The sequence below is a fragment of the Hippoglossus stenolepis genome, chromosome 2 (genome assembly GCF_022539355.2).
Source record: "Hippoglossus stenolepis isolate QCI-W04-F060 chromosome 2, HSTE1.2, whole genome shotgun sequence".
NCBI lineage: Eukaryota > Metazoa > Chordata > Actinopteri > Pleuronectiformes > Pleuronectidae > Hippoglossus > Hippoglossus stenolepis.
This window is the reverse complement of record NC_061484.1, coordinates 4003480-4020808: the sequence shown is the minus strand read 5'-3', so window position 1 is coordinate 4020808 and position 17329 is coordinate 4003480. Positions and strand designations below refer to the sequence as shown.

Sequence of the window (17329 nt, the reverse complement as noted above, 5' to 3'; positions counted from 1 at the left end):
TTTAAAGGCTTTTAAGTTCACAGGTAACTTTTTGAGTTTCATCTGGGTGCTGAGCTTTGAAGCACTTAACCATGAACATCCTTATTTACATCAGTGTAAGCAAAAACCACATCAGTTGAACAACATCCTGTTGTTACATTCACCACTCTGCTGCTCCGAGTTTCTAACAAGAACACTGCTTTCCATTGGCTGCAGTTTATCAAAGCCGGAATTATTCAGCAAATACAAAGAACACTTCAAAATGTCTTGCATATTATTTTCAGCTCGAGAATACATCCTTTTCTTTCCTGGTTTGCTTTTAATGTGAAACAGCTGCAGGGCGTGTTGCACATTTATTCATACTAGTTAAACAGATTGAAAAAACCACCAAACTGTAACAAACTGGACTTAATTAAGCACAACACTGCAGGTACCCTGAATCCCACCCCTTGTGAAACATATGTGGAAATTGGCCAAACTTTATATTTTATTTCATTAATATAAAGTTCAATAAAACATCTGCCAAGTAGTGATTGGTAAAAAATAGTGACATGAAAATGGAGAATGCTCTTTATGAAAATGGAAGCTCAGCATGACTGTTGTTGTAAATGGTCTGTTATTATTTGCTATTTAAATAGCTGGCTAGATTTCTAGTCTTGATGATCAGTCAAAGCTCTTTACGGTACAGTTTTACCAGTCACCCATTCTCAAACACACATTCATACAGTTCAACTACGTGTTGCACTTTCCGTCAGCCATTACAGCAGCTCAGCCATGAATTCTTGCCTTGTGGAGATAATAATGTTCAGTTTTGACTGACACTGTCCGAAGTATGAATTTAACTGTGCCTGGTTCGAATCCCAATTCAGTCGGGGTCTTTCTGTATGAAGTTTGCGTGTTCTTCCCATGTATGCATGGATTTTCCTCCAGGTCCTCCAGCTTGTTCTCACAGTCCACCTCAGTAATAAACATGTAGTTTTATTAAAACCCTTTTAGAGAGTTTTAACAAACATAAACCATAATAAGCTTTTGTATGGGAAGAATAACAACGTGTTCAGGGACTGTACATTATGTTGACGCAGTAGAACATGTAATTCCAACCGAGCCATCCATTACTGTCAAATCAAGCCCCGTACTTGTGTCACCTCACGAAAAGAAGAAAGAAAAAAGGCTATTGAAAACAGTGAAGGGGAGTACTCACTAAGTTTTAAAATGATTTGAATAAATCACACCAGCTTTCCCTTCAGATATTAACACTGACTCAAACTTTAATGGACAAATTACCTTTTGTTCACAAAAAGGCTTTGAAGTAGGCTGGTGGGTTCAGGGGAATAAGTCCGTCTGCTGCAGAGCATCATAATCTTTTTGTACATCACATAGTGTGAGGTTACAGGTTAGTGATTAACTGGCTTATAAATTACAACTCTGCTCCCAGCCTGAAGCCTCTGTACGGCCCGTATTGTTATTAATTATTAAAAACTGCAAGGTACTTGTTGATGACCATGATTTGTCCAGGTCTACACTCTTCGTGTCTATTCTGGAAGAGCAAAAGTGAAAAGTTAATAACTCAAAGGAAAATATCAAAAATATGCTTTTCACTGTTCTTACCTCATAACTAACAGGTATTAACCAATTTTTAAACCCCCAAATTACAAAGGGCACATCTGAACAATGGTGGCACAGGGTGGGTAGCACCGTCGCCTCACAGAAAGAAGGTTCCCAGTATGGATCTTTCTGTGAGCAGTTTGTATGTTTTTTCTGCGTCTACATGGGATTTCTCTGGTTACTCCGGATTCCTCCCACGATCCAAAAACATGCAGATCGGGGTTGGGTCAATTGGAGCCCCTCAGATGACCGTAGGTGTGAATGCGAGCGTGAATAGTTGTTTAACTATATATCTTGGCCCTGTGATACACTGGCAACCTTTCCAGGGTGTTCCCTGCCTCGTGCCCAATGTCAGGTGGGATTGATTCCAGGTCCCCCCCCCCACAACCCTTAAAGGATAAGCTGTACAGATAATGGATGGGGCATCAGAGCAACTGAATCTCTCTCACATTCACTATTTTCCATCCACATCCTCCTTCTCTTGCCCTCCTCTTTCCATACCAGGAGGCCTGTCTGCAGGGCAATCTGATAGCCAACTGCCTGGAGCAGCTGTCAGACCCCCATCCCTTGCTCCGTCAGTGGGTGGCCATTTGTCTTGGCCGCATCTGGCAGAACTTCGACCCGGCGCGCTGGTGTGGTGTCCGAGACAGCGCCCACGAGAAGCTCTACACCCTGTTGTCAGATCCCATCCCTGAGGTGAGGAGGTTTACTCCTGAGTTCTGATACATTTAAGAAGTTACCAGGGGTGTTTGTAGTCACTCTCCAAATCTTGCCTTAGAACACGGCAAATTAAGAGGAGGTATCAAATTATTTTACAAATACTTGAATCACATTTTGGTTATTTGTAGGAATTAATCTTGTCAAGCACCATTTGTACTAAATTTGGCTTGAGATTATATGTCAAGATTTTTCTTTGTGATGAATTTAGAGAAAAGTAGATTACATGGCGTCACACATGTATCACAGAGAGTGCAGAGCAGAGTTTTTGCCCACTGTGTTAAAACAGGATGGTCGACATCTGACTGGGTCGTGTGAAGACCAGAGGGACAGTGACAAAGAGTTTGCCCTGAAATTCACCCAGACACTTTGTGGCCCCACTCACACAAAAACACATAATTTGTATTCATTCACACACAAGGAACATCTGTCTCTACCAGAAACTTCCTCTTTCCCTTGGACAGGCAGCTGCTACGGCCATAGGTTGGAAACAGAGGTCTGCACACACACACACACACATAAACACAAACACAAAGACACACAATTCTTTTCAGCTGCATTTCCAGGCTGTGCATTTAGTTTGCATTCAGTGTATGAGTAAGAGTTATTTAAGGTCACAGGAGACTGACTGATAATAATTGACATCAAATTGTAAGGAAAATGGCACATTTACAAATATATTGCTGCACTTTAGTTCTTTCCAGGTGGTGTGTGTGTGTGTGTGTGTGTGTGTGTGTGTGTGTGTGTGTGTGTGTGTGTGTGTGTGTGTGTGTGTGTGTGTGTGTGTGTGTGTGTGTGTGTGTGTGTGTGTGTGTGTGTGTGTGTGTGTGTTCCCCAGAGCCTTGTGAAGAAAGTGACAAGTAGTTGAGTGAAAGAGGAGCAGAGATCAGAGACTAAACAGAGTGTTTAATTAAGTTTAAGTCTGAGGGGACAGAACCAAGACACCACTTTTGTTTAGTCACAGCTTGTGACTCACTTCAAAACACACACACACTGAATGCTTTTGTTGATTGTATCTTTAAAAACTCATAAAGCTGAATGTGCATTTAAATTGGATATTGCTGATGTTTCTCTGTGCAGAATGTGACACATTTTTCTTTTCGTCTTTATTTTGTATGTTATGGATTTATTGTTGTAAGCCTGTGTTTATGCTGCCCTCTTGTCCCGGAGCTTTTATTCACAATAAGGCGTCTTCCTGGTTATATCTTTTCTGTTTGCGTTTTCTTTTATGTAAAAGTTGATGTTGGCTCATTGTTGGTAAGACATGTGCAGGAGCTGGATATAATACCATAACTATCTGTACAGTCAAACACAAACCAATACAACATGCCGCAATTACAACCTTTGTAAAATTTATAATGTTCAACTCTCAGAAAATGCCTAAATGTCCATCTTTTGTTGGAACTGTCGAAAACCAATCAAAGTGAATAGTTCTATTGGACTGTATTAGATCGGATAGCTGTTAACTATATTCTGACTCTGATTTGTTTTGGTGCATAACGATGAATCTGAGAAATCCTGAGTGAAGATGGCAGATTAAGATGCTTTCAGTGTTGCATTCGTCTCTTCTAATTAGCTCTCAAATCAAAGTCCCTTTATCATATTTTATTTCAGGTTTTAGGAAGAAAATAAACAATATGTTGATGTGAAATGTTTCAGCTGATCATTTTCATCAGAGCAAAGCAAACCCTATCAAAGCAGCTGTGTGCTGTAGCATCACAAGATTAAAAAAGTTGCTGTGGTGATGACTTGGAAATATCCAGCTGTAACAGAAAGCTTTATTTTTTATGTAACAGCTATATTGAACTGAGAGAAGAGTATACTGAAACGCAGTGTACTGCGTGTGTGTCGCTGCAGGTGAGATGCGCAGCCGTCTTTGCTCTGGGGACGTTTGTGGGAAACTCTGCTGAGAGGACAGATCACTCAACCACCATTGATCACAACGTGGCCATGATGCTGGCCCAACTCATCAATGATGGCAGCCCTGTGGTCCGCAAGGTCAGATCACTGCCACACACACACACACATTTAGTTTCATATTATTAGTGTGACAAACAAATGAAATACCAGATGAAAATAGAAACTGTGGTTACAAAATATCTGAACAGTAGAAAGGCTTTTGCTGGAGGACACTACACTGCAGACTCACAAAGACCAGTTATATTTCATAGATTATTTTATGGTGTATAAAGACTATTAATTCAGTTCAGTTTACCAGCACATTCTGTATTATGTAATAACAAAGCATTTTAGGAATTGCATTATCTTTCTTCCTGAGAGTCACATGAGAAGATCAATACTCTCATGCTTGTGTTTTATTCAGAAGTAATTAGAATGTCTCTCAATATAGTGCATACCATTTCTGCATTTGCGTTTGAATTAACTTAACAAGATACAGCATGTTAATCGTTGAGCTTTAGAGCTTTTTCATCCCTCCCTGTTTTCACATTAACTTACGCAGTTCAGCTAAGTCTCTGTTCTCAACATAAAGACATGAGTGGTCTCAATCATCTCATCAGCCTGTTGACTTCTCTTGGAAAAAACAGACCTGCAGCGATGTGTTTAAAACATTTTCATATAATTGTTTGGATTTATCTTTTGATCTAATCATACTAGTACTGAAAGATCACTTTGTTGTTTTTTTTCGTTCGACAGGAGCTGGTTGTAGCACTGAGTCACCTGGTTGTCCAGTATGAAAGCAACTTCTGTACAGTCGCCCTCCAGTTTATAGAGGAAGAGAAGAACTACACAGTGCCATCACCAGCTAACACCGCAGGTATTCAAGACACACAAAGACACACAAATGGTTTGTGAATCACCTGCTAAGAGTAATATGTGTAAATCCTGGAGGTGCTTTCAACATGTTCCTGTGACTATGGATCAGTGTAGAAGAGACCCAGCAGTTAACTAACTGAAGGTTATGGTTTAGTTTGAAAGCACTTGAGTGTTGCTGTATTGAGTCGTTCTTCTGTAACTGTAAATTTTGGAAATTATATACAAAATAATGCCAGAACCTTCCACTGAGAATACTTCTGCTCTCTAAAACCCATCCCTCCATCTCAAACAGGCTACAACAATATGATAAAAAGCCAGGAGTATTACGATAAACAGAGAGATGTTATTCAAAAGCATAAAAAGTCATATGTTGATGCAATACAATCCAAGGGACCTGAATGAGACGTGAAATCGTTCAACCACTCAGAATGACAAGAGGATTTGGGATTTTTGTCACTGAAATTAAATGAAGCAAGAGCAGGATGTGGTTCAATGTGCTGTTATGCAGATCAGGGCACAACCAAGTCATCTGAAGCTGAGAGCAATTATCATGAGACATAAATTGTATTTAAGACATTATCTTAATTTGTGTGAGCACTGCATGTCCACGACAGGAAATCATGTGATCTGCCCAGGTTGTGTTCCCACTGTAGTTTAATCTCTATATAACCATAGACTGGGAATTCAGTTAAGCAACGACCTTGTACAGTAAATCTGGTAGTTCACACCTTTAGTTACTGTATTCAATAATGAGAAAGTGTTCATAAGAGTAACTTTCAATAGTTTTTTGGTAAGTTTGGGGTTAACAAGTTTCTTTATAATGAGAGAAGAATGTCGTCCTTGAACGAGTCATCTCTGACCAATGATTGTTTTTCGTTCTATTTATTTTCATCGGTGTTGGACCTGGCCTAATGTGTGTCCTGTTTTAACATCCAGAGCCTGGTAACCTGACTCCAGTGAGGGACAGCCCGGCCATCCCACGGCTGAGATCGGTCAACTCTTATACCAACATCCGAGCTGCTACCACTGCCCGCAACCTGAACAAGAGCCTGCAGAACCTCAACCTCAATGAAGAGGGTAGGAGGACAGATCAAAATGAAGGATGAGGTTTATTTAGCTGAGTGAAAGCAATGAATCCAAGCAGAGGCCAGTAGCACCTTCAGGTTTCCCTCCACCACGTCAGCTGTGGACTGTGGATGGAACAGTCCTCAGGCTAACTACTTAATTCTATCATTGCAGTTCTTTAGAGCGGCTTAGTGAGTCTCACAAGCACCAGAGGCTGCGGCCAGTTTGCCAGACAGAGATAATTTTTCCATTTTTTGAGTGTTGATATTTCTCCTTTTTTGGAATAATGCTGCACTTACACCTGTGGCTTTATTTTACGAATGTGTACGAATCTGAGACAGTGTGGACTGACTGTTCTACAAATGGGCTGACTGTGCTAAACTGGCCGCTTGTTTTTTGCAAATATGCACAGTATACTGCCCATACTTGGCCCTGTCCTTGTTGTTAGAGTTGTTTTAGGCTGCATCCAAATGCATAACATGTGGCCACTTGCGTACACTGAGCATGCGTGTGCTGGTGTAAACAGGAAGCATTGGTTGTTGGTTGCAGAAAGAGCAAGGCTACAAACAGGAAACAGCAATTGCAAGCAGTTGTATCATTGTATAATACAGGATTTATTATCCATTTCGCGTTCTACACTGGTAGAAGTAGTTATTTTCTTTAAGTGATGTGATATGAGCCTGTGATAGGAGTGAAGGCTACACCGCACCTGAAATATACAATCAGCAAGTGGTTTTGAGTGTCTACTTTCTGCCAGTCCAGACTGACACGCTGCCCTGGAGATTTCAAACAAAAATGGGGCCAGCAGAGTTTCCAAACTTCTCTGTTTTAGCAGCTCTAAAACTCCAGACATTGTAGTGTGGACACATGGCATGTCCGTAACAAGGTTGATGCATTTTCAAACAAAAACTTAGAAGTGTGGATGTAGCCTGAGCTATTCAGTCCAATATAACAATCAAAGGAACTTTTCTTCTCGCCATCACCCACTGCAAATGTGTGGAATGCGTCTATGTACACATACCCATGATTGTGGTATGTATAGAAGTGCTTGCATATCCGCCTGTCCTGGAATATGATCAGGTCTTATGGAAACTTTACTTCAAAGTTCCTCTCTAGCTTTCAGCACCAGCATTACAGTACAAATCTCACCTCATCTGCCTGGGCACCAGTGGAAACTGGGAGCTGTCCATGGTGCTGAACCGCAGGTCTGTTGCAACAAGCTTACAGAGTTCTAACAGGGAAAGTTAACTGTTGTATCCACCATGAGCAAGAAAAATTTAAAAACTCACTCTTTTGGGATTTTATTTTCTCTATCCAGTTGCTCTGTGCTTTTTGCTGTGACGGTCACAGTCACTGATCACAGACAACTACAATTATCTCTGCTTCCCAAGAATAGTTGCAGCTGCAATTAAAACACTCCCCTGTATCTGCATTCTCTTTGAACCTATACTCCCCTGTAATTTCACTACATTCAATGGGGGCATGTAGAAGGCTTTAGCTTCAAGAAGAGACACAGCTTTCACTAGGAAAATGTCTGTCTGTGGTTTGAGTTCCACAGTAATCGTTGACATGTTTTATGTCTCGTAATAGAATTGTAATTAATGAGTTTAATATTTGGCTAAATGATTATTAATGAGCCCATAATCATGCCACCCAAACATCTATGTTCACAGCATTTGGATCACATGACCTGCTATCCAAACTAAGCTCTCAACACAGTTTGGGCCACATTTCATTGATTCAGCTAATGCTAGCTTTGCCCCCTCTGTCTGCCGCTGACAGCGTAATGCATAAGCCCTGAGTGGAGCTCAATCACTGGCTCTTGGTGGAGAGCATAACCTACTGCTGATACCATTTCTAATTCACATTCTCCATGCTTATTCCAATATGCAGTGGTGTTTATCATCAATAAGCGCAGAGCGTATCTCCATTCTCCACCAATCCCAATTTCCACATTTCAGCCTGCAGTCAGTGTGGAGGATGCATGTGCGATTGGTTTTGTATGAGTCAGAGTAATGTTTGCTGATATGGAGATTTACAGCAGGAGGTGACTGAGGCTGACAGATCAAATTAAGGTATGAGCAGGTTCTTGTGTTGGAATGTTGGCTCCAAATATAAGGACTGTTTACACATCTCACACTCTATTTGTTTTTGATTTGGCTCTTGGATTTGTTTTTGTCTTTTTACAACAAATGAAACTATAACAGTTTATTTATAGAGCCCTTTTACAGCAGCTAAAGAGCTTTCTAAACAAAATAGGAGCCTCTTGGTGTGTTGAACACTTGTGTGTTTTGCTGATGGAATCTAAGGCTTTAGTGTGTGTGTGTGTGTGTGTGTTTTCATTCATTCAGGTGGACCAGCAGCTTTCTCTCCTGGTAACCTGAGCACCAGCAGCAGCGCCAGCAGCACCCTAGGGAGCCCCGACAATGATGAGTACATCCTGTCCTTTGAGACCATCGACAAAATGCGACGGGTGTCCTCCTATTCTTCCCTCAACTCTCTCATAGGTAATTCAAATCAATTCAATTTTGTTACTCATTCATCTTTAACTAAATGTTTAACTGCATCAGTTTTACACCTAAAGGTGAGTCTACTCGTCATGATGACACAGTTGTACACTGATAACCCTGATAATGTCATAGTGATGTGATTTAGCTAGGTGAAGGTGCCTGTGGCCCTCGCATGACTGTAATGAACACTGTAGGCTCACACTGCACATGTGTTCACCTGCACAGACATACATAGCTGAAGCAGAGACGATAGGCCAAAATATGCGACGGCTTCACTGAAGTCTTCTTCTCGCAGTTGTCAGCCAGTGTACGTTCATATGTTTTAGGGGCTCATCTTTGACGACTTATGGGAGGGGTCAGGATGTATTGGTTGAATATTTTCAAAGTGTCGCCTGCTCTTGCCAGCGTTTGCAGGATTACGAACCCTAGCTTTGACTGGACCCGGGAGTTAAGTAAAGATATTATCAGGTTGCATGATGGGAACTGTATGTTCCAGCATTTGTTGATTTTGACCTTTACTGAGGACTTATCAAAATGACATATTGGACATATTGGTTTTCCAGCATGGAGAATTGTTCACCCACTGGGTAAAAACAACAGAATTTGTTAACTTCGTCAATATATGGATAGCTGGGGAAGGCGGTCTGGCTTGATTCGGTTGACAGATTGAATGATAGAGACACAGAGAGGAGCAGTGAATTACTGACAGAGCTGGTAAAACTGTAAAACATGCTTGGTGATGTTGTGGCCGGACTATGCACACTTTGGCCCGGGCGGTCGTGTGATGGCTCAGTACCACCCCCGCCTAATTTCTGGCCAGTATTGGCTTCTATTGGCTTAGTTCAGCTTTATAAAAGTGCAGTGATTGCTGAAGTATCACAAAGACAAAGCAAGCAAAGACTGATGAAGCAGCCAGCAAGCTAAAGACCCATTTTCTTTTCTGGAAACTAAAAAGAAAATTGATGATGAATCAGCAACACAACAGTAAATTAATACTAATTCTGCTTTGTGAGGGCTGTGTGTGTAACCAGGCTATTGTTTGGTAACATGTTAGCCTCGTCAACTATTAATTGATTCATGATGTCATCATAATATACATTTTGCATAATGTTTCTCTACTGTGGACAGCATGCTAATTGCTCATGTAGAGGTCAGCTTCAGTTATGCAGATGGACCCAGTAGGGTGATTACTGCAGGCTGCAGACTGTAACTGGGGCAGGTTTGCATGGTTCAACACATAGAAGCCCTTATCCAGTCCCATGAGGACAGCACATGAGAGAAAATTTCCGGGATAAAAATCAACATTAGAAAGAGCTTCCACTAGAGAGAGACACCTTGAGTCGGGGCACCCCCGAGAGGGTGAAACCCCTCAAACGACGGCAAGGACAGAGAGAAAATTCCAGTCCAAGAATAGAACAAGGGTGAATAAGGTTTTAGATGTGTGAAGTACAGCATAACTGAGGGTGGGGAAAGGTGCATTAAAGTGCTTTTCCTTGTACACGCCGAAGTTGAACCCGCTCACTTACCAGTGCTCCCAGGTGATTGGCGGGCTCCACCATGCGTCCTGACAGCCAGCGTGTGTGCGAGCAGGAAAACCATAAACTCACTTGCACTATGGGGAAAAAGGGAAAGTGAAACTGGTGATTCCCATTTTTCTTCCTTTCTCTTTTTTTATTGTAAGTTACAAATGTCTCGTAATCTCCCAGCTGCCCTGGCATGACCCACTTTGTACTTTTTGTATTGTGTTTCCTTTTTCTGTTGTTGGAAAATGCAGGAGGGAGCTGAATTTAACTTACATGGGTTAGACATAGCGAAATGTCCTTTTGACTTGTTGCTTAAATGAAAGCCCCCCTAATCCAGGTGTACTGACCCAGTCAATCTCAGCATCAATATTGGTCAATATTGAGGAAACAACCTAGTTTTACTTTGAATTCAATTTGCTGTATAAATACAATTGCACGATTTCCTTCGTCGCTTACTCACTTTTAATCTCTACCTTTTCCCTCTATGGCATCAGCTCAGTTTTTATAACTAATCCAGAGATAATCACGCTCGAACAAAATCTTGGCCCTGTTGGTCATCTGCAAAAGGATGGTTCTCTAGTGGTGTCCAGATAGCAAGGAACATCACAGCTTAGAAATAAAAGACAGGAAAAGACAACAATAAAAACAACCTAGCACAGCGTTTGCTCTAATGCATTTTTATCTGACAAATTTAGCTTTTTCAAGCTGCTTGTTGAGCCTTCATACTGGCATGAGGTGCCAAGCTTTTACTGACTCCTCAGCTCTGGAACAGGGTATATTTTAGTTGTTAACTCATTTGCTTGTGGTTGGTTTGGTTTGAAGTTGTTTTTTGTCAGACCCTCTGAGATTTGTTTTTCATCTCGCCAGAAAAATATAAAAGTTTTCCTAATGCAACACAACAGCATTCATTCTGAGTGCCATCACATCTGTGTTTTAACACTGCAAGCGAACAAAAAAGAAATTTTGACAGGTAAAGTGGGCTGTTGTTTAATAGTAGGCTATAGCAGGTTGGAACAAATTGAAACCATATATCCTAAATGCAGCAGCAACTTGACATGCATTACCTGCAGGAAACCAGAAGGACAGAGTTTCAGAGGTGATATCCTGTGGGGACCATGAATGACTGCACCAAGGGTTTTTCAGCCCGTCTAGTAGATGTTGAGATATTTCATAGTATTTCTAACATTAAATGTGACTGGTGGTACTGGATCACCAGCATTCATCTGGTATCATTGGATTAATCCTGGAAGATGAATGTTGATGATGTTCGTGTTGAGTTATTGTTGAATTATTTCGCTGAACATATTTATCAGCTGCATTGGAGGAAAATCCAGCGAAACACAAAATTCATCCAGATTTATCCTCTCATTTATAGTACTTTGATTTTCTTTGAAATTTGTGGGAGCCACACATGAAGCCATAATGAGCTTCCAACCTTTTTTCTATACTTGGCAGCAGTTGAGCTCGTCCATCACGGTTCTAAACCTGGTTGTTATTCTGTCGTCCAGGGTTTTGTTTACTTGGTGAAGTCTATGACAGCACTGGCTACTCACAAAGCACATAGCCAACCCCTCACAGTCATTCATTCTCTGGTAACTGCACCAACTTTCACGGCAACGCATCGTCTTCTAGTCAAAACCAGAAGTGTAATCCTCACTGCAGTATCAAGGTCAGAGAATCACCTGAGTCTGTGGGATTCATCATCTGGTCACCTTGAATATCTGTACAGAACTTCATGGCCATCCATCAAAGAGTTGATGAGATTATTTTACTCTTGACTGCAGGATAAAGTAGTGTAGGGTAATTCTGTACCTAACTCAATACTTGTACCATTTTCTGTATCTGCATTTACATTTTTCTCCCATCAAGGGCTGAGCTTCACTTCTACCTGTGTCAGTGTTTTTGAGGCTCTCTCCCATTTAAAGAGCATCACAGGTGTAATACTAATTACAAAATAGGCCTCATAGAGGAGTTTGGTCTCGAACGTTTCGATGCATTTTTTTGCCTCAAACATTTAAAGATCCAAAACTCACGATGCAGAGTTAAGAGTATTTAATGTCATTTGCCTGAACTGAGGAGGCCATAAAACAGTGATGCAGTGTTTCTTTTAGCCTATAGTTAACATATTTACTACTGTACATCCATTTCACTCTGCTCAAGTCTTAGAATGACGCAAGTGTCAAGTCAGGATAAGCCACTGGTGCAGCGCCAAGCCAGTGAGTAATACCCACTGTCATGTGGACGACATAGAGGCGGTGCAGAGGTAATTTGTGTGCACCCGTAATGTAGCGCAACGGTTATATGGGAGAGGAACTGTATATCACATCTATCAACTGGCTGTTTACTGAAGCAGCTATAGCGCACTGGCTAGCTGTCGCTAATCATATCCTGCCCCTAAGGCTACAGCCTGATCACCTCTTTAACTCACTCTCACTCTTTCTCCCCTGGTCACTTGTGCCCTCTCTTTCCTTTTATCTCTCTCCCCCTTTCTTTGGGTTCTATCGTTCTCTGTGATCCTCCTCCAACTCCTTTTGTCTTTTTCACCCATCTCTGCCATACCTCAGAGCAAGCAGGAAATATAGGTCTTTTTTACCCTTTCCCAATGTTTCTTGTCCGGTAACGTAACCATCTATCTTCCCAGCTGTAGCCTTTGTTTACTCCTCCTCTCCATTCTAGGAATCTTTCCTTTTTGGTCTCTTATCTTTGAAGCTTTGACCAGTGAACGCCTTTGGGTCTCTGTGCAGAGGAGTCTGAGCTTCTAGAGGTTCCAGATTTAAATCACTCCCTCATCCCTACAACATCCCTGGGGTTTTTTCAGGGCTCATGGAAAAGTGGGTGACATGGCAAGGGTGTAGGGAGATGACGAAAAATAAAATGAGAGGTCATTCTCAGAGGTCAAGTTTACATGACCACCTGAATGACTGGAAAGATCAGTGAAGAAGGAAAGGGAGAAAAAAACGGAAAAGTGAGGGGAAAGAGAGAGATGGCAAAAGTTGTAGATTCTTACAGCTCAGTGTCCCCACAGCTGACACACAGAGAGAAGAGAAAGACCACAGATTGCGAGAAAGTGATGGAGGCTCAACCCACTGCAGCCCGAAATTAGGAAGAATGTGCGGAGAAGAAAGCTGAGTGTTGCAAAAACAATGAGAAATGTGACGGGCACGTTGAGGAAAGAATCTGAATCAGGTTTTATTGTCAGGTAGGTTTACACATACAAGGAATTTGCTGTGGTGTATTTGTGCAAGTATAAATATGAAAAATATAAGAAAGGAAACAAAAATTTAAAATAAAAACACTATGAGGGGAGGGCTGGTACAATATGTTGTGAGTAAGTACTAGAGGCAGGGACATCCGTGCAGGCCAGTGATAGGGTCCCAGGCCTTGTTGATCCGATGGAGAAGAAAGTAGGAAATGAGTAAACAGGGAGGATGTGGAGGGTTTAAAATCACACGTTTAAGTAATGATTAACTGGAGAGTGTGGCTGAAGAAAGTGTCACTACAAAGGAAAGCTGAAGACAAGAACAGATGAACTAAACCACCTGACAGAAGGAGACACTTTGTTCATTTGTATTCATGTTAACAGTTATAATTGACAGCAATGAAGCTCTGTGGATGAGGAGAGCCAGCTGCTTGGCGTGCGTGCGTGTGTGTGGGTGTCTTGTTTGTGTTTTGATTAATGGTGTACATTACCTGACACTGGAGGTCTTTTTCCCTCTGTCACCTCAACATATCCAACGACTGCCGGAGAGGAGAACGACCGGGGGACCATGATGCTAATGAGATGATTGTGCATTTTCTCTTAGCTGTTAGGTCTGCGTGGTTATGAACTCAGGACCGATGTTAAGAGTTGCACCAGAGTGATTTGTAAATGCTGATGTATTTTTATGTTAATTTTCATGATATTTCATCTACAAATAATTTATTATCCCTCAAAATGATTTTCTTTTGTGTGTCTTTTCCAGGTGTGTCCTTCAACAGCGTTTACACTCAGATCTGGAGAGTGCTGCTACATCTCGCCGCAGATCCGTTTCCTGAGGTGTCGGACCTGGCCATGAAGGTCCTCAACAGCATAGCATACAAGGTTAGTTGTGTTTGCGTCCTGGATCTCAAGGCATGTCTTTACCGCACACACACATGTTGATGAAAGAGTCGAGCTCTGAATAGGCTGTTTAGTGGTGGATTAAAACGTTTTTTTTTTTACTTTAATGTCCTTGTTTTAAGTCATAAAGATGAGGAGCAACTAATTTTCTAGACTGTGATGTGAGAGGGACTTATTAGTTTCTGTATGTGTATTTCAGTGTTTCTTTACCACATGCTTATGCAGTGAAAAAGATCCATCTCCAGCGCACACACCCCACCCTCCCACTGGCATTTTCTCCCACCAAAAGGCCATTACTTTTGTGCAAATGCAATTAAGAGCCAATGACTCCCTGAGGCTTGGCAGAGCAGAGCAGACGAAAGAGGCTGCTGTAACTTAAGGAGCCGTATTAACCACTGTAGTCCACCGCCCATACTAACCCCAAAGCAAAATTTCTCATGTTTTCCACCACTGTCCCCTCAGTTACCTTCAGACGAGTAGCATCTCTGCAATGAGACTCCAAACTGGACTGCAATAAAAAACAAAAAGAAATTGAATTACAATATAATACAATAAACTCCTCTTGTGCCAGCTAATGCACCACACTGTCTGTGTGGCTCTGCAGCACGCTTCTGTAGTCTCAGTGTCTGTACCTGCAGAACCAAAGTTAGGTGTTATCTTTTAAAAGAATCTGCACTCTGACAGTCAACATATGGGAACAAACTGATTTTCAGCCACACGGACACAGTGAGAGATGTGATTTCATTGTGCTCTGCACCTCCTCCACACCTCCTGTGTTTCTGTTAATTGTAAAAGGTCTGCCTTTTAGAATAGGTGAGACTTGACTTAAGTCAGCACTGTTTAAAAGTGAGTATTTGACTTAAGTCTTTAGTTATTACCTGGTAACTAAGAAAAAGAGAAAAAAAGACGTCCATAGCCACAGATCCTTAATATAATAAGTCTCCAACATTTACATTTTTCTTGACAAAGTCTTGACTATGTTAAACAACTGAATTAGTCAGGTTTGAAAAGATGAGATATCATATGCTGTCATTTTATTGGTCAGTATTTAAAGACTTGAAAGGTCCCAAATTTCTTACAATTTTCTAATGATGATTTGTGACTTGACTTGACTTTAGCCTTGAAGTTGTCTTGATTGATGTGACACTAAGCATAAAACTGTTCCCTCTGACTTGACACTTGACTTGGACTTTTTCAAACAGCTTGTACTGTTGACTCGGACTCACCTCAATTGACTCGATACTTGACCCAAACCCAACGTCTTCATTTAGGGCACATTGAGTTGAAGTTGTCTTAATTTTCTTCTCTTGATATTTCTTGAATGAATGAATGGAGAGTTGGACTTCTCTCAGTTGGTACTTGACTTGTTTTTGTCTCGTTTGACTTGACAGTTAACTTCAGTTTCTTTCAGTAGACCAGATACTTGTCTCATTTGACATGAGACGTTGACTGACTTATCGTGACTGAGTTATTTGTTTTGTTTTGTTTAAGACTTGACGTTAAACTATCTCTCTTGACTCGGGACATAATTTGCTTCCACTGGCTTAGGTCTCGATTCAGACAAGACCATGTCATAGTGTCATTCATGCTGCACATACATACATTTTGTATCACTAAAACAGTGATAAAGCATCAAGCTCTGCCTGTGCTGTCTATACCTTTATAATAAATCGTGTAAACACCTTTTAATGCTTTACTCTCTAAAGGTTGAGTTATCACAGAGGGTGCCCGTATTCATTTTGTTTCTTGCAGAGAGCCTGTGAGCGGCAGCTTAATCAAAGTCTGTTCATCCCAGGTTCACAAGTATTAACAGTAGCCTATCTGGGAATTCAGCATTTTTAATTAGGATTTTAAATGTCAAATGATATTGATTTGTTACAAAGAGAACAAGGTCAGCAGCTAATTAAAATGTACTTGCTTCTCAGGTGAAAGCTTTAAATGCTTTTATTGATAGGTCCATCTTGCTGCATGATGCTGGGATAAAAGTCATGAGTCTATCTTTATTGTTTGTGTTATTCTAGTGTGTCGAGTTTCAGGAGAAAAGAAGATTCATACTTTTTATGGCTCCGCCCACGCAGTTTAAGTCTTTCCCTTCCCATTCTTGTGAACGTGATATCTCTGCAGTGCCTTCAAAGCATTTCTTCAAATTATGCTCCGAAAATATGCAACATGCTCTCACCACAAATTAGAAAAGCAGCCTCTGTTGATACGTTCAAGAAACTGCTCGAAAAATTAATTTATATTTTTGCTTTCAATAAGAGTAAATCAGCACCTGAGAATGTCTGTGTCAGTCCGATGTGCTGCTCCACTGCTGTAGTTTATTTCAAGAATGTGGAAGAAGAAAGAAACTTCCTGTGAAGCCCCTGCTGCCACTGACTGCAAAGCAGTGTTTACCTATTTATTCACTCACTGATGAATATTGATTGTATCACGTGTCTAAAGTCGACACTGCATTTCCTCGGGCCATTAGGAATACACATGCCAAGTGTAAACCTGATAAGATGAATGGTTCTTGGGATATGTGTTCCACAGACAGAAAGACAAACACACTGACAGACAGACATTTGTGGAATTAGTAGGTAGATTATGCACCAAATATTTAGAACATGCTCAAATCACAGCAAAGAAAAGCAACCTCTGTTCTTATGTTTATGGAACTGCTCAAAACTAATGTTATATTTTTGCTTTTAATCAATTTCAACCTTGTCTTTTCCATTTATTGTAATCTTTATTGTTATTGTAATCTTAACATTGCTTATCATGATTTTACTGTTTTGATGTCTTCCATTAATATTACGTTTAATACAAAATTTACATCATATATGAGTTTTGACAGAGATGGATATAAATCATAAAAACTGATGGGTTGGAAAAGACGTATAACTTCAGTGCATCATGAGGGGAGATTAAGACTTGACTTAATCGATTTAAGCCTTGAAGCTATGTTAATGAATGTGACACCAATTAACTTGATACATGACCTAAACCTTTCTTCACTCAAAGGGCATTGAGTTGAAGTTGCTTTGATTTGCTTATCTTAAATTTTTCTTGAATGA

General features: G+C 40.8%; 1 protein-coding gene across 1 annotated transcript in view; it reads left to right on the top strand.

Moving 5' to 3' along the window:
- The window catches only part of rptor (regulatory associated protein of MTOR, complex 1), a 153715-nt gene that overhangs the window by 103855 nt on the left and 32531 nt on the right, over positions 1 to 17329 (top strand). The window contains 7 exon segments of the mRNA XM_047342165.1: positions 2014 to 2081; positions 2084 to 2280; positions 4159 to 4299; positions 4957 to 5077; positions 6013 to 6153; positions 8493 to 8648; positions 14137 to 14255. Coding sequence (XP_047198121.1) covers positions 2014 to 2081; positions 2084 to 2280; positions 4159 to 4299; positions 4957 to 5077; positions 6013 to 6153; positions 8493 to 8648; positions 14137 to 14255 — 943 coding nt within the window.